This window comes from Peromyscus maniculatus, chromosome 4 (genome assembly GCF_049852395.1).
Source record: "Peromyscus maniculatus bairdii isolate BWxNUB_F1_BW_parent chromosome 4, HU_Pman_BW_mat_3.1, whole genome shotgun sequence".
Lineage (NCBI taxonomy): Eukaryota > Metazoa > Chordata > Mammalia > Rodentia > Cricetidae > Peromyscus > Peromyscus maniculatus.
This window is the reverse complement of record NC_134855.1, coordinates 49,769,469-49,791,876: the sequence shown is the minus strand read 5'-3', so window position 1 is coordinate 49,791,876 and position 22,408 is coordinate 49,769,469. Positions and strand designations below refer to the sequence as shown.

Genomic DNA, 22,408 nt, shown 5'->3' with positions numbered 1-22,408 from the left:
TAAAAATGTAAGGTTATTTTTGTTACAACATATTGTATATATGTTTCTTCTATTCTTGTTTAAGGTATTGTACCTATATAGTTTATTTAAAAATGTAAGGTAAAATTCTAGTTTTTGAAAGCTGTTATTATAAACTATATAGGGCAATCAAGAAATATAGGTCAATAGTAATTTATAGCAATCAAATTTGTAGATATGTTAGGTATATTTTCTAGGTTAAATAGATACATTTTAGATAGATGGTCTTCAAATACTTAAAAGACCTATAGAATATGGCATTTAAAATATTCTGTTAATTTAAAGTTTTTCATGACAATGAGACACATCTGCTCCTAGAAGCACCAATTTACTTCAGAGAAGATGATAGGCATTGAAGAAACTCCTTATGGAGTTTGCTTTCATTGTGGCAAGGTTAGCCAATGGGTAAAGAAACTATTCTTGCCTTTGACTGCTGACAATGTGCTGTGCAGACTGGACATTCAGGACACACAGGAAACAGACTGTTGAGCTTTGCCAAAACAAGGTAGGGCAGTCCTTCAAAATTCCTGCTTCACAGAAGAGTCTGCCAAATATTCTGCAGGACACAGAGAAAAGTAACTGACTAACTTTGCCAAAACAAGGCAGGACAGTCCAAAATTCCTGCTTCATAGAAAAGTCTGCCAGATACTTAGGCCTGTAAGCTGAAGATGGATGCCCCAGTGTTGCAGAGGAACTTTGGGAAACTGTCCAGGCAGCCAAATGTCTCTGTTGTTAGATAATATTACATCCTTCTGGGTCTTTGATGGAGTTGAAGACTGAATAGTTATAGTTGCAGTCTTCCTGCAGTTATGATAGAAAGCAAATTAGGTGAAAATTTCTGGATTCAGTAAGATAGGATAGATAATGCATTATTTTCTCTGAATATGCTAACTACAAATGGACAGAATATTGTGAATGTAATCCTTACTTGATAATTGTTATTGTATATAGTCTTACTATGTTTAAATTAAAACCCTTTCATTTTTATTTAGAAAAAAAAGGAAACGTTGTGGAATATTATTTTAAGGTGTGTTACTTTTGTTTATATTGCATTTGTTTAACTCTCTGAAGCTGTGTTACTGTGCCTGTCTAAAATACCTGGTGGTCTAATAAAAAACTAAATGGCCAATAGCAAGGCAGGAGAGAGAGATAGGTGGGGCTGGCAGGCAGAGGGAATATATAGGAGGAAAAATCTGAGAGGAAAGGAAAAAGAAGTAGGCAGAGAAGGAGGAGGACTCCAGTGGCCAGCCACCCAGCTACACAGCAAGCCATGGAGTAAGAGTAAGATTTACAGAAATAAGAGAACAGGAAAAGCCCAGAGGCCAGAGGTAGAAGGGATAATTAAAGTTTAGAAAAGCTGGCAAGAAACAAGCCAAGCTAAGTCCGGGCATTTATAATTAAGAACAAGCCCCCATGTGTGCATTTATTTGGGAGCTGGGTGGCAGACCCCACAAAAGAGTAAAAGAGCAAAAACAAACAGCAACACCCATGCCTTCCTCCTGGAGCCTTATTAACTCTAAGACGGCGATCTCTGATGATACTCCACTCCCAGGACCTCAGCCTAAAGGAACTCTCCTATCTCTAACATACTTTCTAAAATTTAGAGGAGAAAAAACTTAGAACATTTGATCGTAAATACAACTGAGAGCTTTGAGACAATGGAAGGTTTTTCAACTTCATTCAAGTACCACTACTAACTCCCCAGACATCACGTGACTCTCCAAATCTCCTATGAACGGAAGGAAGATGGGAAGTTTCAAAACAACATTTTAAAAACCACAGGAGAGCTAGGTTTACAGAGAATTTAATGGATTTTAAATGAATTTCCATAAAATGTTATGAAGAGTGATTTATTTGCCAATAAAAAGTGTGTTAATTATTAGCAAGCATAAACGTCTCGATAAGTAAAGCATCTATATGAATTGCTGAATAAGTTTTACTGTATATATGAATGGCATGAGGGAAAAGAGACAACAGGGCCCCTAAAGAGATAAATAAGAAAGCCTAGCCCCTCTAACAGCCAAAGAAAGATTTTTTCAATAGTAATCCATACACTCTCACACATGCACATACACACACACACACACTCACACATATACACATACATGCATACACACATACACATACATGCATACACACACACACACACACACACTCACATACACACATATGTATTATAGTCATGCCGGCCAAGGTAGATGTAAGAGCTATGCTAAAATGTTTTTGGTGACAGAATGACAGTCATTGAAAATAAACGCAATTAGGCCAGAAGATAGCTCCGCTGAAGAGCACATAATGAAGAAAAGGAACATAATCATATTTATGAAAAATCAGAAGTGTGCACACTTTTCAAATCAGTATTGCTTTTCCAGAAATGTTTCCAAAAGAAGTAATTCTCAAGCTATAGACCAGGGACAGTTGAAGGCTCCCAGTATTCTCAGGAGACACATAAATCCCCAACTCTACAATAACGTCAGACATGGCTTGCCTCCCTTCCTTTCCTCTCTCACAGGGTACTACGGAGTTCCCTGGGGTCTCTGATGTCATCCAGCATAGGCCTCACTGTGCTGACAGGCAAGTGAGTGCAAGCTCATAAGTGGGGTAAACTCAGAGTGATTTTGCACCTTTTTTCACATGTTTGATAACTGTAGTACATGGGCACCTGTCATTCATGAATAGCCCCCAAGTCTCACTCAAGTACTGACCACCACTATTATTTAAGTGTGGCTTAAACCTGGTTTGTGAAATAGGAAGATGTCAATAGGAATCTAACACAGTAATAGAGGACATTTGCAGAGCCTGAGCCCTGGGCAAGGACACCAGCCAGGTGCACTCGGAAATGAGCAGAGAGGCATAATGGACTGGCAAATCCCTCTGTGCAAAGATAAGGCTGCCTGGAGACCCACTGAGGGCACGTTCAGAGGCCACAGGGTTGGGCCCACCTTCTCCAGAGTTTCAGATTTCTTTAGTCTACATCAGGCACAGGCCTGGGATTTTTTTTTTTTTTTTTTAAGCTTCCCTGATGATTCCAATGTGGAACCAGAAAGATACCAAGAATTCTTCATCTCTGCCAAATAATATATTTTGATAGACTCCATCCCATTACCTTACAGTTTATCCTCTTCATCCATATCATCTGTGGTTCTGTCTTCTTTCCTTTGTAAACCAAAGGGGAGGAAACACTCAAATTCTGGACAGATGACACACATAAGTAATAGACTGGCCTCAGCCCTGACCTCCCCGAGTCAGTGCCCAGAGTGGAAGAGGAGAGATGTCTATTTCACAATGCGGGGCCCAGGAGACTGAAGACCCCTGCAGAAACTCAGCCAGCAGTGCTGGGTTAAGTCAAGAGCAGATGAGCATTGCAGGCCAGACCACTAGATCACGTGGACGGCCTTGGAAGGTCTATGGTACATTTACTGGTTTGGGCTGGACTGCTCTAAACATCGAGGTCAGGGAGGTCAAGCTGGGGGAGACTTCCTGAACTCAGAGACCGGTTTCCTGCAGTCTTCCTGGATGTCAGAAGTTCTCTGCCCAGGTATCCCAAGGCTGCTGTGGAATCTGGACCCAGCGAGCAAGATCACCACATGACCCAGGGTTTTCTACACATAATGAGCTTAACAAACCTTCTAGTCCTCACCACAAGTTAATTCTGGAAGGCTCATCCTCTTCACATTGACTAGCAAGGACTGCTTTTGCCTGAGGGACCATTAAACCTCAGAGTAGATTTAGCCAGATGATGGCTGAACTCACACAGAAAACAAAAGCTAGTGTTTGGAAAGACAGCACATGACTCCTCCGCGAGGTCCCTGAGAGGCCTGGTGACTCTGCAGAGAAGGAGAACCCCAAAGCGCAGAGACACAATCTCAGAGGAAGGAACCTGCCCTCTCCCTGGGGACAAGACAGCCTCCAACGCCGCCGCAGTCATTTGGTGAACTGGTCCCAGTGCTTGAGGGAGGCTGAGAAACTGCCTACTTAGCTGCACAAGAATTCCCAGGCCGAGCCTTCTCAGTACGAAATGAGACCCTGGGCAGAAATCACTCTCCTGCGCTCCTCTGTGACCTTCTGCAGACTTTCTCTGAGTACTTTTTCATTTGCCTCATTCAGTTCATCTTGTGTTGATGTCCTTGACTGTCTGTCTGTCTGTCTTTACAATAGGATAAACCTCGGACAGACAGCTGGAATGGATTCTGCAACTCCACGTGGTGGGAACCAAGTATGTTTGTTCAGGTGCTACAGTCCCTTCTTAGAAGGGAGTTGAATAGCTGTTTAGAAGGGCACACTGTCCAGGGGTGAGCTGGGTGAGTGTGGTGGACCACAGGGAGGTCCTCTCTCAGGAGACAGGCTACAAAGGGTATCAACAACATGGGGACAGACTGCAGTGAGGGAGTATTTCAAAACGGTTAGCATAACCCTATAAGACCCTAGTAGAGCCAAACATTGTCAAAATGAACATCTGCATGACCCTAAGCCAGGCTGGGTGACTGCTGGTTGGTTACGGCACCCTGCCAACTGACCTGCAGAGCAGCATCTGGGCATGCCTGGCACCTGCCAGCTAAGCCTTGATCTGTTCAGATCCCCTGAGAAACTTCTGAGAAACAGTGGGGTCACAGCGTGGGAGCTGGTTGGACTTCTCCTCATCAATAATGGAACAGAATTCCTATAAACACTAAGGATTTCAAATAATCTGAGAGCTACCAGCAGAATACCTACCGAGCATCCAGAGAACAAAATACCACCAGCCTCAATCTGTTTCCCTACCCAGGTTTGTTTTTAATATATGCCATTCAAATACATCACAAGATAAACACACACACACACACACACACATATTTAATATTGATGCACTCAATGTAATTCTGCCTACTTATGAACTGTAGCCTCAAGAAGTGTATTAAAAATCACAAGACCATCAGAAAAAAAAAAAGATGAACCACCACTCACCCCATCCCCTAACCCAGACACCAACAAAGACGAAATAAAATTATGGTTGTGCCTTGGTACATGTTTAGATCTGATAGAACATAATCAGAAAAGCTGGAAACATTCTGAAGCATAATTCCTCCAGCCAAATAAAAGCCGTGACATATAATATTTCCCCAATCTCCCACCCTTCACTAAAGAATCAAAGACCCTTCTGACCTTGTAGAGCATGCGTCCGTTGCTGGAAGTTCTCAGACATCCAGTGAGTAGCCAGCCTTTATCTGAACAGCACAGTGTACCTTCATCACCAACAGGTCCCTATTCAAATCCTGTGGAGAGCCTCTGAGTCCTCAGGGAGAGAGCGGTGCTGAATGACGGCGCTCCAGGAAAGCTTGGCCAGTCACAGGTAGCAAAAGACTTCCTTTTTTTTTTTTTTTTAACTCTAGTTCCCTCCTGACCCCTTCACTCCTTTCCTCTCTGGATTTGAGTCACTCCTGTCACTCCTTGGAGACACTTGAGGACTGAGGAGTGAGACCTTTGTGCTGGCATCAGGTCCAAGTCATTGGAGCAGGCTTCCGCTTGGGTTAAAAGAATCAGAGCTGTGAGGAGAGAGACAAGGGAACCAGCCAACAGGATGTGTGTGGCTGGAGTTCCTGGCATGAAGTCTTGGCTTTCATGTTTATTTTTGGATGTATTTTTCTTGGGCCTTTGATGCAAATTTCTGGCCTGGGAAGTAACCCTACAGTAGAAAATCCCAAGTTGCTAAGAGTCAGCACAGGCCTCTGCCCCAGGAGAAGCAGGATCCTCTGCCCCAGAAGAAGCAGGGTCCTCTCCCCCAGGAGAAGCAGGGTCCTCTCCCCCCAGAAGAAGCAGGGTCCTCTCCCTCAGAAGAAGCAGAGTCCTCTGCCCAAGGAGACGCAGGGTCCTCTCCCCCAGGAGAAGCAGGATCCTTTCCCCCAGAAGAAGCAGGGTCCTCTCCCCCAGGAGAAGCAGGGTCCTCTCCCCCAGAAGAAGCAGGGTCCTCTCCCTCAGAAGAAGCAGAGTCCTCTGCCCAAGGAGACGCAGGATTCTCTGCTCGCTGCCTCCAGTGCTACCTAGGATGAAGTTGTGGATCCAGGGACAGGCTACCTCCTAGGCCCTTGACAACCATCTGAAATGCTGGTCCACCAGCTACTCACAAATGCAAAGGTAAAATAATCTGGTGCGAACATGCTGAATGGAATCACAAAACCTACCCGGCTGACTCCTGACATCTGTGTTCTCAGAGACTGTGTTTTTGGTATCTGGCTTTCATTTTTGTGACAGTTGCAGACAGCTAGGGGCATTGAGCTGATTCGGGCAGGAGCACATGCCTCCTGAAGGCACTGTTACCGTACGGCTTCTAACAGGTGTCAGCAAAGACCAGCCTGCTGTCATGTCAACAATTCCTGTTCTCACAGTGGCTCCGAAGATTATTAATGGAAAATCACCTTGTCCACTATGAATGCAAAGGAGTCAGTGAGGAAACGTAGCTAAAAAGTTCTTCACGATTGCCAACATATCTGCTAGAATCTTCTAGACAAAATGCCACTCTGAAAATCGGAATAGAGAGACACAAATACCTTTCTTCAATAGCATTCATGGCTCTGAGAAATATCCCTGTTACAGACTGATTTCCTAAGACAGAAACATGTTCTTCTATTTATTTTTTATACTGCTTTTCTTTTCTTTTTTCTTTTTTTTTTAAGGTTTATTTATTTATTATGTATACAGAAGAGGGTGCCGATCTCATTACAGATGGTTGTGAGCCACTATGTGGTTGCTGGGAATTGAACTCAGGACCTCTGGAAGAGTAGTCAGTGATCTTAACCTCTGAGCCATCTCTCCAGGCCCCTTATTTTTATTTATTTAAATTTTGTTTTGTTTTTTCGAAATAGGGTTTTTCTGTATAGCCCTGGCTGGCCTGGAACTCACTCTGTAGCCCAGGCTGGCCTGGAACTCCACCTGCCTCTGCCTCCTGAGTGCTGGGATTCAAGGCATGCTCCCACACCCGGATCTACTTATCATTTTTACCATTTAAATTATATATCTCATAAGACATGAAATAGTGTTTTGGCTATTCCTGAAGCTGCAGACATATTTGGGGGGCAAGGGGATGAACCCTGCCAATCACCACATCCCAGAAATGATCCTCTGGCTGAAATAAAGTCATGATAGCAAGCAACAATTGTGCAAGTAACAATTGTGCTAAATGGTTACTTTCATTAAGAAGGCTCAATTTATAATTTTAAAAGACCACTTTTATTTTTAAATGCTATAATTTCATTAGCATCTTTAAATTTTCAAAAATGTATTTATAAATCTGTATTATTTGAAAATGCTCAAATATGATTCACAGCAGAAGAAAAAAGTTCCAGAATGATGTTTGTGCAACCAAAAGGCTGCTGACAGTTGTGGACTGCTAGATCCACTGTCCACTGCTGTCCTTCCTGCATCTGCCCAGAAGGCCCCTCTCATCCACTTCTCTGAGCGCACTGTGCTCACTCCCTGTTTGGTAGAGATCTCAAGACAAGCTCCAAAGCATTATCATGGAAATACAATGTTAAATCGAAAGAGAGAGATGAGGTAACAGCTCACCACCAGCGGGCTGCTAAACCAGGGGTTCTCAACCTGTGGGTCGTGACCTCTTTGGGGTCAAACCACCCTTTCACAGGGGTCCTCTCTAAGCCATCAGAAAACCCAGATATCTACAATTTATAACAGTAGCAAAATTACAGTTACAAGTAGCAATGAAATAACCTTCTGGTTGGGGGTCCCCACAACATGAGGAACTGGATTAGGGGGTTGTAGCTTGGAAAGGTTGAGACCCACTGTTCTCATCAGAAACTCTCAGGCTGTCAACACTACGAGATCATAGAACTGGATAATAAATCAGTTTTATATTTATTCCACCATCCATCATAAATACCTATAATCTTGGATCAACTATTAATGATGGGTTTCAATTCCCAGGCCTCCACTTAACTGCTTTGCCATTTAGCTTCCTTACAGAGCCTAAAAATGCCACTGGTGTCAAGGAGTTTAAATTATAAATTATAGTTGTCTCAAGAACTAAAAACGGCTGCCCATGACTTTCAAATTAATTTTCTCCTGGATGAAATTCAGAAATGTCCCTGTCTCCAATCACTCCAATCCCCCACCCCTCTTTGTCTGTCTTTCCCTTCTGAGATATCACTGGAAACTCAGATGTTTTAGACCCTGGCTAACGTGTCAGAGGCATGAGAAGAGGGAGCATTATTGACCCATGCGGAGTAAATTTCCCAAAATTCTCTTCGGCTAAGAAAGCGTGAATGACTTTCCAATGGACCAACCCAGCATCCTCTAAGCAAACCATAAACTGGAAACTAAAACACAGGAAAAAAGGGGAAGAGATCGGTTTTCCTTAGGAAGATATAAGAAGGGACAAGGAGCTTTCAAACTTTTCCTTGGTTAGATACTGGGAAATGTTTCTAGTCACATCATGACAATTTTTAAAATAGCCCAGAGCTGCCTCTTTGATTCAGAGCATACGAGACCACAAGAAGCCAGGAGCCCTTGCAATGGAATTAAGCAGGATTTCAAAGCCTCCCATGAGCCCTGAGAGTGTATATCTGCAGACGCCTGGGGAGCCCACCTTCCACCTGGGCAGGGGAGGGACTTCCCTAACTCTCTGCTCAAATCCCAGGAGTGAGATTCCAGAGTCTTCATGCAGCTGCTCACACAGTGACTCTCAGGCTGCGCCAGCTGCAGATGACTAAGAGCCACAGTTCCTACAACCCCTCTGAGGGGAGTTAACAGCTAATATAAGCACCCCAAGCTAAATATAAGGCTTCCCGCCATAAAATAGACCACCCCTGTGGCATCCCCCCCAAATGACCAGACGGGAGGGATGAACATGCAAATTGAGAGCCAGACTGAGCTGCGCTCACTGTGAAGATCTGGAATGTCTGACCTCACCTCAGCTCTGTGCTCTGGACTTGGTGGATGCCTTCTCTGAGGCTCACAAGTCAACAACACTCCCACCTGCATCCTCCCTCACGTGTTTTCTAGCAAGTCCAACTTGGGTTTCAGCATGATGCTGGGTTTTAATTTTTGCTAACAGAGCCGCTTAGCAGAACAACGGCTGGCTGGCTGGCTGAATTACAAGTAATATTATTTGACATAATCAAGAAAAAAGTGTTTGATTATCAAACATTTTGCTTGCAGTGTGTGCTATATGATATACGCCACGGGTATAGCCCAATATTCAGAGAATAGAAGCAAAATTTAATGACAATGACGTGTCGCATTCTGAAATTACATTGTTGACGTATTTGCCATCTCCTCCAGATAGCGAAGTGGCAGCCCTTGCTCTGAGAACAGATTCCTGCCAGTCTGGTTCACTGGTGCCTGACACACGGGAGCTACTTAGCATTTGTTGAATAAATAAGCCTTACAGTAAGCATCATTTAAGCTTTCCTGAGAAGCTACTCCAGACTTGTACAATTTCCTGGGATTATATGCACCGTGTATGCACATGGGTGCCCTTTAATAAAGCCTTGATGAACAGACTGCTACAAGAGAGGCTTATTGAATTTTCACTTCAAATGGTTTAAGCACTGACTGAACACCTCACTCGCACCCCGAGCTTAGCTACATGAACAGGCAGCTGGAAAGAAGCATCCGACTGTGTCCTCTGGGTACGAGTTTCCAGTCTCCGACCTGTAAATGAAGTCGGGATAAAAACATCCCCTCCTTTCAGTGCTAAAGGGCTTTCTGGATCTCGTCCCCATCACATTTAAGTCACTGACTAGAGAGATCAGAAGTCAGACTCTCAAGCTACAGGTGATGCGTGGTCCACAGAGCTAGAAAACACAAGAAAAGCTTTGGGGCAGCCAGAGGCAGCCATGACAGCCTTCAGGGTGAGTTTCCTCATTTAACAATGGGAATCAGCCTTGAGGTATGTAGATGTAAGCTACCCAAGAGACAGAAGCATCGCCAACAGTATACAGCCATTATGAGCCTCCTGCTGTATTCAGCAGCAGCCACTCCCCACTTTCTGGGACTTGACTGGATTAACTTTTGACCCTAGCATCTATTTACAGAAAACGTGGGGTTGAGGCATCAATGGAGACAGCTTGAGAAACGGTCTGACAAATTTGGGGTGAGAGAAAACTGGCCAGGCCTTTTACAGAAGTTGAGGACAAGAAGAGACGGGAACACAAAGGGGAAGGAAAGAGGGGGGAGGAGGAGAGAGAGACACGGAGAAAGCTATCAGAGCAAGCTCTATAGTGCAATCAAATGGAATACAATTTGGTTTTATTTTCACCTGAGCCTGGTTTAAAAAAAACCATATCTATAAAACATGTTTTTGGCATAACTGTGGAAACATGAAGTATACACTGGTTATTAGATATCAGGATACTACTATACATTCTATATGCACATAATGACATTATGGATTGTAGCAGGACGCTAATTTCCTTGAGTTACATATTGAAACGTCAGGATGGAACATCATGATGTCCCGGGAACATTAAAGAGACTCAGAAGAGAAGCAAGATCAAGCAAATTCAGCTGCATGTTAACTGCTGGGCTACGTAGCCGGTAGCAAAGGTTCATCGCATTATTATTTTGTCTGAAGAACGGTCTTGCAGACTGTTTTAATGTCCGTAGGCAGTGATTTCTCAGGAACTTCCTTCACAGCACTGCAGGCCCCTAACTGAAATAAGTGTTTTTTTGTATTTCCCCAAAGCTCCCCTATCAGGCTGACACATGACTGACCACAAACAGAGTGACTACTGCGGCCCACGCTACCTGTAGGAACGGCTTTCTTTCTTAAGTCACTTCCCCAAATTCCCCATTACAAAAACGACTTGCTTATTTGCCTCGAACCTGGCCCCTTCTGATTGACGATATCTTTGCCCACACACCTCACACAAACTGACTTTCACTTTTCCTTCCTAAAAAAAAAAAAAAAAAACCCGAGCTTTGTCTCTGAACTTTACAGAGCAGTTGGAGCTCTTTAAAATTTTCTAAGAGAAACATTTCAAACAAGCAACCCCACAATTTATTCATGGCCGCCAAGAATAAAAGTACCAGGCTTCACCAGCGAGGCCTTCCAAAGCTTTGCATGACTTTCAAGGCTGGGCATCATGGCTCATTCACCTGCAGGCTAGCTCCATCAATGCATCAGTCATTTGTTTGGCTCTGGAGGAAACTATTTGATTACACAAAATTCTTCTTTAGATCAAGTTTGAAATCTTAGCCAAACCGGGACAAGTGGTGAGGCCTGCCAGCTGGAGGGGCCGACTTCTAGACATACTGAGCCCGGGACAAAGACAAGGAGCCACCCCAGGTTAGAATCCAAAGCCAAAGGAGCTGAAAAGGAATGAGAGCATAAAAGATGCAAGGCTCGGCCAGGCCTTTATGAGTGCTCTCTCCACCATGACTGCCTCGAAGATGATGTATTCCTCACACTTCCCGTAAATGAGCTCTGTGCCCTGAGGGATGCTGGGAAGCATCGGTAAATGCAAAAGCCACCAGGACCAGCGGCATCCATCCACTGCTGTGCCACCTATGCATTTTGAAGTTGGCAAGTCACCAGACATCTTTATGCCCCCCCCTCGTTTTCCATACCTTATTATAGAGCACATCATTTTTAAAAGCATTTAAATGAACCAGATGTTAACCCCATTCATTCCACTTTCTCCGGGAATGTGTCAATAATGATTTTTAAAATGCAAAAGAAAATGTCAAAGTATTTTGTTCCCTGGTTAAGAATACATCCGTGGAATAGGAAAGAGAAAATTCATAAAACACTCTATGGTCATTCAAGAAATAATTATAAGGTATGTCAAACCACAGAAAATCGAGCAAGCACTAAATTAGCAACAAAAAAAAAGATGTCTTATGTCAAAATGCCTTTTTCACTCACTCATTTTAAAAACAAGTTTTGAAAATTAAATTCCATCCACCAGCTCAGAACAGCACACATTAAGGCTTGACTGTTTCGCCATTATCCACACTCTCTCTCTCTCTCTCTCTCTCTCTCTCTCTCTCTCTCTCTCTCTCTCTCTCTCTCTCTCTGGCAACTGCATTCACTGACAGGGCGCCTTGGAGCTCACCTCCCATAGTGCCTTGAAGTCTTCCTGCTCAATGCGGAGGAGCTCACTGCTCTCTCTGGTAACGATGGTCGCATGGCGGGGTGTGTTGTCCAGTATGGACTCTCCAAAGGCTGTCCCAATTCCCAGGGTGCAGATGGTCACCGCATCCTGAAAACGCCCCCACCAAAAAAAAAAAAAAAAAAAGTCATTAGAAAATTAAAGATACAGCGGGTGAGATACTTGCTTCTTCTTTAAATTGATGTATAATTTGTGTAAAATAAATGCCCAGTTTCACTGTGTGGTTCAACATATTTCAGCAAACATAGACACTGATACAAATGATATCCAATCAAGACTTAGAACTTTTCTTTCACTCCTAAAGGTTCTCTGTATCCCTGATCCAGTCAAGACCCTTCCATCGGAGGAAATCACTGCCCTGATTTCCATCCTCAGAAGGATGCTTTGCCTGCTAGGGAACTTTCCATAGAAAGAGACAGGCAGTAGGGTCTAATCTGTGTCTGGCTTCCTTTGCTCGACATAACAGCTTTGAGTAACCCACGTTCTCACACGGGTCAGTGGGTGTTTTTCCTCTTGTAGGTGAGTAGTTTTGCGTTCCATGGCCATGCTACCATTTGCTCATCCATTCTCATCCTGGGACCACTAAGATGTTTCTAGTTTGTGGATACTGTAAATACTGCTAACGACAATAATCTGATCTAACTACTAGTTGCTTTAAGAAAAGAAGAAACGTTTACTGAAAGGGGACTAGGTCCTTTTGGCGAGAAGGAATGACCGCAATGTTTAGGAAGTTGGAACAGGACTGCTACTGTCCCTGGAAAACCGAAGCCCTGATTGGTGAGCTCCCAGAGGCCTCAGTTCAGGAAGCAAAGAGACAGCGCCACGTTCTAAGTCTTTCCGACTAGAGATGCCAGGCTTTTGTGTCATGCTGCCTCCTGCAGCCGGAACAGAGGAAAAACAGCACCAGAGAAAGCACTGTGGAGCTGTTTATAAAACGTCCTGAGTCCGTGCTCAAGAAAGTTCTGAAGAAATTGTAAAAACTAATTCCTCTCTACACGCAACATTGGCAAGAACATTCATATTTAAATCTAACTACTTTCAAACAATGCAAATAGCCGCCTCAAGACCACGTGGAGATGAATTCTGCAGGCGTTATAAGCTATGGAGACACACAAGGGTGATCCTCCAAGTTCGGAGGCTCCCTTCTCCTTCCATGCATCTAGTACACAATAATCATTGGCAAATATTATTAAGATCCAGTTAGTGACTCTGCAATCACATTACCAGGACAAATGCACACAAGAATCCAGCCATGCTAAGTTGCTTCTGCAAAGATATTACCCCCTAAAATTATGTTCAGGAAAATAAAAATCAATAATATTTCAGAAAAGGGAAAAAAGATCTGGGGCAAAATTTAAGAACAGCCACTGATATATTCCCCAGAAGAACATCTGTAAACTAAAACTAACCCATTCAAAAAGCACACCCAGAACTATTGATATTCGGGAAGTTGGTGAGTAACTTTCAGATTCTGGTAGAAACGTGAGATGGCTTGTGACAAATTATAGGCTTCCACAAATCCCCTAAAATAAAGGGATCCCTGGAGGCTCCCACTGGACTATTGTATTCTTCTATTTCTTTACTTCAGGACCAATTTTTTTCCCTAATACATGCTTTCCAGTGTGAGGACTTGTTTGTTTATTTGTTTTATTTTTCAAGACAAGATTTCTCTGTGTAATCCTAGTTGTCCTAGAATTCTGTCTGTAGACCAGGCTGGCCTCGAACTCAGGGATCCACCTGCCTCTGCCTCCCAAGTGCTGGGATTAAAGGCGTGCGCCACCACTGCCCGGCTAGTGGTGATGAGAAAACCCATCATGAGCACTGCAGGAAGAGGGTTGTGGAGACTTCAGTTACATAGGAACTAGCCGGGGCGTACAGATGAGTCAGGCTTCTTTACCTCCCTTCCTGACACAGGTTTGCTGTCACCAAAGCATACACAAATATGGGCTGCGGCACTCAACATGACCTGTCTTCTTGGGAGAGAATGGCTCTTGTAATAAAGATACAAGATGGAATGCTTGCTTTCTCCCGGAGCTTTCGATTTACCCAGGCTTAGTCATATTCCAAAACTCCGTTGTGGTGGTATGTTACCCTCACAGTCTGATTCCAAGGAGCCACACTGTCACCAGAAGTGACTGGTGATCAGCCCTTCCTACATCTCCTTCTTTGTGTTTGATCCAGTCAAATTTAAGGACAGAGTCACAAATGACAACAGCCAGTGGTATAGCACTTGCCTAGGACTCATGAGGACCTGGATTCGATCCAACATGTCAGTCAAACTACACATACATTCTCACCTTGAAATTCAGGCTAGAAAACCTCTCTGCATTGTTTGCAACTTCAAATTTCAATTTCATCAGGTTCAGAATGGTTTTTAGGACAAATTTACTTAGGAATTGGAATGGATATGGGAGGTATTGGTTAGGCACCAGGATATTGAGCACCAGGAGATTGAAGGGTGAGAAACCATTTGTCTGTTCTAAAGGCTAACCGATATCATTGCAATCCTTGGGTGCCTCATCTTGTTGACGTTGGAATCTGGGCTTCCTATCGTCTCAGGAAAAAAAATATCAAATAAAATCACATCCAAACGTACTCCTAAGCATCAGGATTAATATGTTGCTGTGAACACAGGTTGAAAGGTAAGGTAAATATGGGTAATTGTAGAAGATCCTGTGTCCACACTACAATCTCACTATACCCCACAGCTCAGAATTCAAAGCCTTGACCCCTGTAGATACCTCTGCCTGTTGTAAAACATGTCTGTTTCTACATGCAACATGAGATCTCTTTAAAGCTGACACATAGGCTGCAAGACTACTCACATGGACCAAGCTTATCTCTCAGGTACCTTTCAGGAGAGTGTTTATGACTTCTGCTTGTCTGTGGATTGCTCACTGACACAAAAAATGAAGACAATAATCAGCACCAGCCAGAGAGACTGGAAACACTGAATAAATGTCCTGTTCTGCATTAGCTTTGAGGACCTTTCAAATAAGAGGTAAAGATTCAAGAATGTAAACACCTTCCCGAGATGAAGGTGGGTTTAGGCAAGGCTGCTGGAGCCCTACCAGGTTACCCACCTGTTGTGGGCTATTTGTACACTGTGTGAAGATATAGTGCTGTGATTGGTTTAATAAGGAGCTAAATGGCCAATAGCTAGGCAGGACTTCTGAGCAGAGAGAGGAAACTCAAGATGAATCTAGGCACGAAAGGAGATGCCAATGAGACACGGAGGGAATCAGATACACAGAATAAAAGAAAGGTAAAAAGCCATGAGGCAAAACACAGATGAATAGAAATGGGTTAATTTAAGTTATAAGAGCTACTGGGACGAGCCTACGCCAAGGCCGAGCTTCTATAATCAATAGTAAGTCTCATTGTCGTTATTTGGGAGCTGACTGGTGGGACAGAGCAAGACTCATTACACCTGCCCACTTCCCAGACCACTGTAGCTTTCTGCGCAGATCCAGACACACATGTAAGGTTCTACCTGGAGCATCTTCACCAGCTGGAGAACAGTGCTGGACGGGCGCCATGAAGGTACATCCTTCTACAAAGAGGTAGGACAGTGGGAGACACCGGCAGCTTCCTTGCCCTTCTCTTGAGTGAGCCCAGCTTCCCCCAGGGGAAACCTGCTGATCTACTTTAAAAGGGTTTTCTTAATTATCATATTTCATGTATATGGGTCTTTTACCTCCATGTATATTTGTGCACCACCAGTGTGCAGTGTCCTTGGAGGCCAGGAGATGGTGCAGGATCCCCCTGAGGTTAGGGGATCTGCAGACATGTGGGTGGAATGTTGTGCCATGACTGGACACGGTTTTGACTGTGATATCTCTTCCGCCCCTCAAAACTGAGATTATGTTGTTTAAACAATGCATGACTCAAAACAAATGCTTAGTTACCCATGCATGTTCCTATTGACAGGAGAGGTTGAGCGAAATGCTTGGGATTAGATTTCCTGTTTTTTAAGATTTTGGAATATTTGCATTATATATATATTATATAATTATATATGTATGTGTATATATATATGTATATATGAATGAGAGGGGTCCTCAGTCTGAACACAACACCACTTCTGTGCCATTCTTCCTTATGCACAATCTGAAAACAACTTTATGCAATATTCCAAGTAAGTTCGTGCATACACTGAGCTGTGTTTTGTGTGTGCATGTGTGCACACATGTACATGGGGATGCGCAGGAGCACACGTGGAGGCCAGAGGCAGGGTCTTTTGAGACAGGGTCTCTCACTGAGCTCAGCACTTACCGATTGGCTAGGCTGGCTGGCTAGCAAGCTCTAGGGATCCGCCTGTCTCCACCTCTCCCAGCCCCTGTCACAGCAGGGTTACAGAGGCATGTGACCCAGCTGGCTTTGTCACATGAGTACTGGAGATCTGAACACGGGTCCTGGTGCTTCTGTGGCAGGTACTTTATCGAGCGAGCCATCATTCCATCCCCTGAACTGTGTTTGAACTACCGTCATGCGGGATCAGATAGAGAATGTTCCTTCCCTAGCACTCAAAAAGTTTGAGAATTTGAAACATTTAGGATTTTGAGGTTAGGGATACTATAATCCTGCACCATCATGACCATTATCATTGTTTCATAAGCTAGACAAACTCAGACTCAAAGATGTTCAGTAATTTGTCCAAAACAGGCCAATTATAGGAAGAACTGAGACCAGAAACCAGTCAGTCTCTTAGTTATGGACAGCCTCTTTCTACTGATCCTTGGAAAAACATACCGACATGCCACTTGACAACACAGGCAATCCGTAGCCCACAGTTCTCTGGAAGTCACTCTGGGGAGAGTTCCAAGTCAGCCTGTGTGTAGGTCCAGCTCCCAACTGGGCCTGCTTCCTGACTCCCTGTCTTGGGGTTATCAATGCTGTCATGAAACACTATAACCAAGTGCAGCTAGGGAAGGAAAGGGTTGATTTCACTCACAGTTCCATGTAAGAGCTCATCATCTAAAGCAGTGAGGGCAGGATCTCAATCAGGACAGGAACCTGGGGGCAGGAACTGATGCAGAGGCCATGGAGGGGTGCTGCTTACTGTCTTGCTCAGCCTGCTTTCTAATAGAACCCAGGACCATGAGCGCAGGGGTGTCCCTGCCATAGTGGGCTAGGCCCTCCCTCGTCAATCACTAATTAATAAAATGCCTTACAGGCTTGCCTACAGTCCAATCTTATGGAAGAATTTTCTCAATTAGGATTCCTCCTCTCAGGTGACTGCAGCCTGTGTCAAGCTGACATAAAATTATTCACATGTACCTCAGTCTGTGCGTCCCCGTCCCTAAGCCTGCCTGGGCCTTCGCCGCCCAAATCTGCAGCTACCTCAGCTGCTGGCACTAAGCCAAGAGACGTCAGCAAGCCCATGGTGACGGGTACCAAGCACCAGGCAAAGGAGGTCCACACGGAGGCACAAAGCTGGTACAGAGGAGGCCTGAGCCATCGTAGGCCTCGGTGACACAGCCTCCATAGCTTTGGGCAAAATGTCACCCGAGTCCTGGGTGACGTGGTCACGATCCATTTAATAAGATTAATAGCGGAATACATGTTTTTAAGCGTTTATGTATTTGGGGGACAGCCGCCATGACACACATACCATAGCATGCAGGTGGGGCTCAGGGTGACAACGTGTGGGAGCTGGTTCTCTTTCTACCCCGCGGGCTTCAGGACTCGAACTCGGGCAGTCAAGTTTGGCAGCAATCCCCTTTGCCGGCTGAGCCATCTTGGCAGAATTAAGTAGAAACAAACAACACAGAGGAAACTCCAATTCCTAACTCAGTCACATTGCCACACATGTATAGGCTTTCCACCCTTCTAAAAAGCAAATTATATTTTTGCTATTATTTAAACAACAGAGACTCTCTCTAGTCATGTTGTATTAAGCTTCAGCTAATGACGGCTTTCAACACTGAAATTCCAAGTTTCTCTGTCCCCCCCCAGTCTGGATGTCAAGTGGTTTGAATGATCTGCAAAACACTTGAGCTCTCTGGGGGAGCTTGGATTCAAAGGAACCCTTCTGACAATCCCTGCCGTAAATCAAAGAATCCTTTTGTACTGCGTCTAATCACCCCTAATTTATCTGCTTTGTGCATCTGCGTTATGGAAAACTCCCATCTTAAAGCAGGCGTTCCCACTAGAACCATTTCACGTGTGTTTCGTGCGTACAGTATGGAAACAGGGGCGGGACTAGGAAGGCCAAGGTTACACCCCACAGGCAGTTAGGGGCGCCGTCCGAGCTGGGAAACTTTGGGCCCGGCAGACTGTTTATAAGCATCTGTTGAAACCCAGCTTACACAGACGTTCTGGGGGAGTCAGAGTCATTTAATCGATTCAATAGATGTGAGCACTGTCAGTGATAAACACATGAAGGTTTGTTTTTTAATTATTCTGTAATTTTGAAGAGTTATCAGATCTTAGGCCTGGTGTGGTAGCTCCTGCTTCTCAGCCCAGCAGTTAGTTGGGAGGGAGAGGAGGTGGATCTCTGAGAGTCTGAGGCCAGTCTGGTCTTCTAAATATTCAGTTCCAGACTAGCCAGGGCTGTATAGTGAGCCCTGGATGAAAAAACAAACAAAAACAACCGTCATCCCTCCCCCAAAAAAGTTATGGGGTCTTTTAGTTAGTCAGACTTCATTCATTTCCATATTAGTGAGCCAAGAATTAACAATCTCACTTGGGTTGGATTATCTTTAAGTGTGTAGATAGACTAAATTCTTACAAAGCAAATGTTTTACAATGTTCTTTTTCAGCCTATAGGAGATATTTCCCATTCAGTTTCAAAGCTCTTGCATCTAGCTCATGAGCTTGAATTTGCTCCTGGAATTTATTGAGTCCTCTAAGCACCTTTAAGTCATAAAATTGAATGGAACCCAATTTCAGAGTCTGTCAAGGCATCCAACTGTACGCGTGTAAAAGGATTGACTGCCAAGCAGGAAGGTAAAATACTTCTAAGTCCAATGTGTTTTCTGGCAAACAGCAACAGCCAGGCGCGTTCCTTTTAGAGCATGTCCCTGGAATCAGCTTCTCAGACAGCTGAGGGACATCAGACAAGCTGGATCGGGTTGGCTTGCAGAGCATGAACTGTCGTGGGCATTTCTAACCAATGAGGAGGCCATGCACACTGAGCAGAGAGCCTACCCGACCGACCGACCAGTACCGTCACCCAAACAAAGAATACATAGTAACAAAACTGTGTAGGATGAGTTGTGCAGAATGCTAAGGCAATTAAAAAAAATCTGCTCCTAACAATCAAGGCAGCCACAGCCAGAGCAGACAGGAGTCAGCGATGATGAGCAACCACTGCCTGCTTGGCACCGTTCACCTTCCCCGGGCTTCGTGAACCCGTTCAGAAATGTGCCTGACAAATGTCTACCCCAAATGTTGACGTCACTGAAAACAAAAACAAGGTGAAGGGACCAAGAGGATGAATGAAGACCCGGGAGTGGGGGTGGGGTGGGGATGGTGGATAGCTGTACTTCAAATCTGATAAACAAAAATGCGACTCGTAAAAGCATCTTTGCTGTGAAGGCAAAGGCAGGGACGACTACAGGTCCACTAGTCGACCTTAGAGAGAAGAGCAGTAAGGGGCCTTTTTTCTAAAATCAGAGTAAAATTCGCCAGATAATGGCGCAATGACAGATGAGGGGGTGGGATGTAGTGAAGGCCAAGGCCAAGTGCAGCCCTGATCTTCTGCTCTGGTGAAATGGCTAAAAATTAAACACCTGCAGTTTCAAAATACTGAGCTGCATTCCTGCTTTCCGTGTTCTAACACTGCCCTCTTGTGACCAATGTTAGCATTGCAGGCCTGGCAGCCCGCCGCTCTCCCTTCTAGGCAACCGACTTTGTATTAAAAAGTCACCGGAAAGCACCCAACTTTGTACTAAGTGCTTTATATGCATGGGCTCACTATTGTACTAAGTGCTTTATATGCATGGGCTCACTATTGTACTAAGTGCTTTATATACATAGGCTCACTATTGTACTAAGTGCTTTATATACATGGGCTCACTATTGTACTAAGTGCTTTATATACATGGGCTCACTATTGTACTAAGTGCTTTATATACATGGGCTCACTATTGTACTAAGTGCTTTATATACACGGGCTCCCTAAGGCAGGACCTATTGGCTTCAGTTTACAGGTGTCTAACTGCGGATACTCATACCCGACCAAGTGCCGCGAGGAGACCTCAGGGACCTCAGAATTTAGCTGCTGGGTTCGTAGCAAATAAAGACAAGAGTGAGATAAGTGTCCTTTACAGAGAAGCAAGGCTTTAATGACATCCTAAACCACCATTCCCTAGTTTTGAAACTTGAAATTCTGTCAGCAGTCTTCAGGAATTGGTATGATTGGAAATTTGTCATACTTTGGATGTTTCTAGATTAGTTTAAAAGTCACTTAGATTTAGATCTTTGTTATACCATAAAGTCTCTTCACCTATAAATCTGCAGGAAAAAATAAGACCTCTCACCTTCACACTACACACACACACACACACACACACACACACACACACACACACACACACGTTGGGTGCTTTTGTCTGATGTAATGAGGTTTATAAGCCTATTTCAGGTTTATTAATATTTCTTGTTTATAACATGTTATCCTGTTCACTTCCAGGCCCAATCCACTAACGTATTAATGAAAAAGCACACCCCTCTAGTTCACTCAAGCGGGACTATCCAGCCTAGGTAAGCAGCCCCGGAAGTACATGAGGTTCCAGGACTTGGTTTTGGTGGTGGGTTCTGCAGGCCTGTGTGTCCTGGGAAGGATGTTCCTGGAGGCACAGACAGGCATCACCGGGGGGCTGGAGAGACGAGTCCTCCACAAGATCCTCGTCGCCAAGTAGAAATCCTCCTGAACATGTGAGCCGTGTTGGGACTCCGTTAGACACGGATGCTGCCTGTGGGCATGTCCCCTTGCTGTTGGCCAAAGTGTCAGAAGATAGCAGAAGCAATCAAGGCAGGGAGGCTGTCTGAGACGCTAGGAGGCACGCCTCTGACACAGCACACTGCAGTGGGTTTTGTTCGATGCTGTAGGGGAATAAACGCGGTGTACGCAGAGGTAGGCATGAGGGTTTGCAGGTCTCTGCAAGCTCCTCCGCACAGGGCGAACATCAGCTCCGCAGCTCCCAGAATTCTTAGGGCGAACGTGGCTTCAAGGTAGAAATGTGAAAATGGGAGCAAGAGCATCAGCTCCCCGGGGAGCTCTCTGGGTGGTGGCTCATGTCCCTGCCATCCCATCCGGGGCTTTCTCTCTCCACCCAGGTTACCCTGAATGGGCTGGGGGAAGGCCGCTGCCCAGAGGCAAGGCTGCAGAAGCGGGGTGTGGCTCTGGGGTCCCACAGGGAAAGGAAGAATGTAACTGGAGTTGATTGAGTATGGAGCTGTGTGGCTCTCCACAGGGTTTTGTGTCATTTGGAGACAGAGTGAGGTGGTCGCCAGTGGTTCCTACCTCTCCCTCCCCAGCTGCACCCCACCCGCACCCAGGTGGGATGGAGCCTGTGGTCGGAGGTCCAGTGGTCTGTCTTCAATCCTCCCCACATAAGGAAGGGCCTGAAGCTGACAGACCCACTCATTTCCTGAGTGTTTCCACACTTTTCTACAGTGTGGGATCAGTGGAGTTCTTTACCGAGATCTCAAAGAAAGGGCACAGGGATGACAGGAATCCCAGTGGCCTCCAGCTCTTCAGCTTCCCACTCTGTCATCCTAAGGAGACCATGCTTTCTCTGTGGCCACGCACGACACAGCACACGAGTCAACCCATGAGTGGGTGCAACCCAGTGTTGGGGACGGGCCTTGTAAACAATGAGGGTTCCTACCATTTGTGTGGGGGGACACCACCAAGGAAAAGGAGTCCAGCCTTTCTCTCCTTCCCCCTTTGCCTAGGTCCCAGAGGTCAAACTGGCTTCCCCGGCTTGCTTAACAAGCATTTTAACCTGGTGAGTCATCTTGCCACCCAGAAATAAACTTCAAAGAAAGTAAATTACCCTTCCCAAAGTAGGTGGGCCTTATCCCAATCCGTCCTCCTTAAACACAAATCCGATTCCTTGGGGGTTTCCCACAGAAGAAAGAAGTCGGTTTTCAGCCTCCATCAATTCTTACCTCCCCTTTCCCTCAACTTCACCTCACCCCCACCCCGGACAGCTGCCCTAGGAGGTCAGGTTTGCCAAGCCCTGTGAACCTGGGAGCCAGCAGTTCCTTAAAGTCAATCACTCTGTGTCTCTTGTCTCCCTCCCGCCCCACCATCCCCCCCCTCGCGCCTACTA

The 22,408-nt window shown here is 45.0% G+C and overlaps 1 protein-coding gene across 4 annotated transcripts in view; it reads right to left on the bottom strand.

The window, feature by feature from the left end:
• Positions 1-22,408, bottom strand: part of Rapgef4 (Rap guanine nucleotide exchange factor 4) — a 286,523-nt gene that overhangs the window by 215,006 nt on the left and 49,109 nt on the right. For 3 of the 4 annotated variants that reach the window (XM_006972425.3, XM_006972426.4, XM_076569671.1), the window contains exon 4: positions 12,066-12,212. In XM_006972425.3, coding sequence (XP_006972487.1) covers positions 12,066-12,212 — 147 coding nt within the window. Of the gene's footprint in view, positions 1-5,160; positions 5,500-12,065; positions 12,213-22,408 lie in introns of those variants that run through there. The other variant, XM_076569658.1, reaches the window with a different exon arrangement.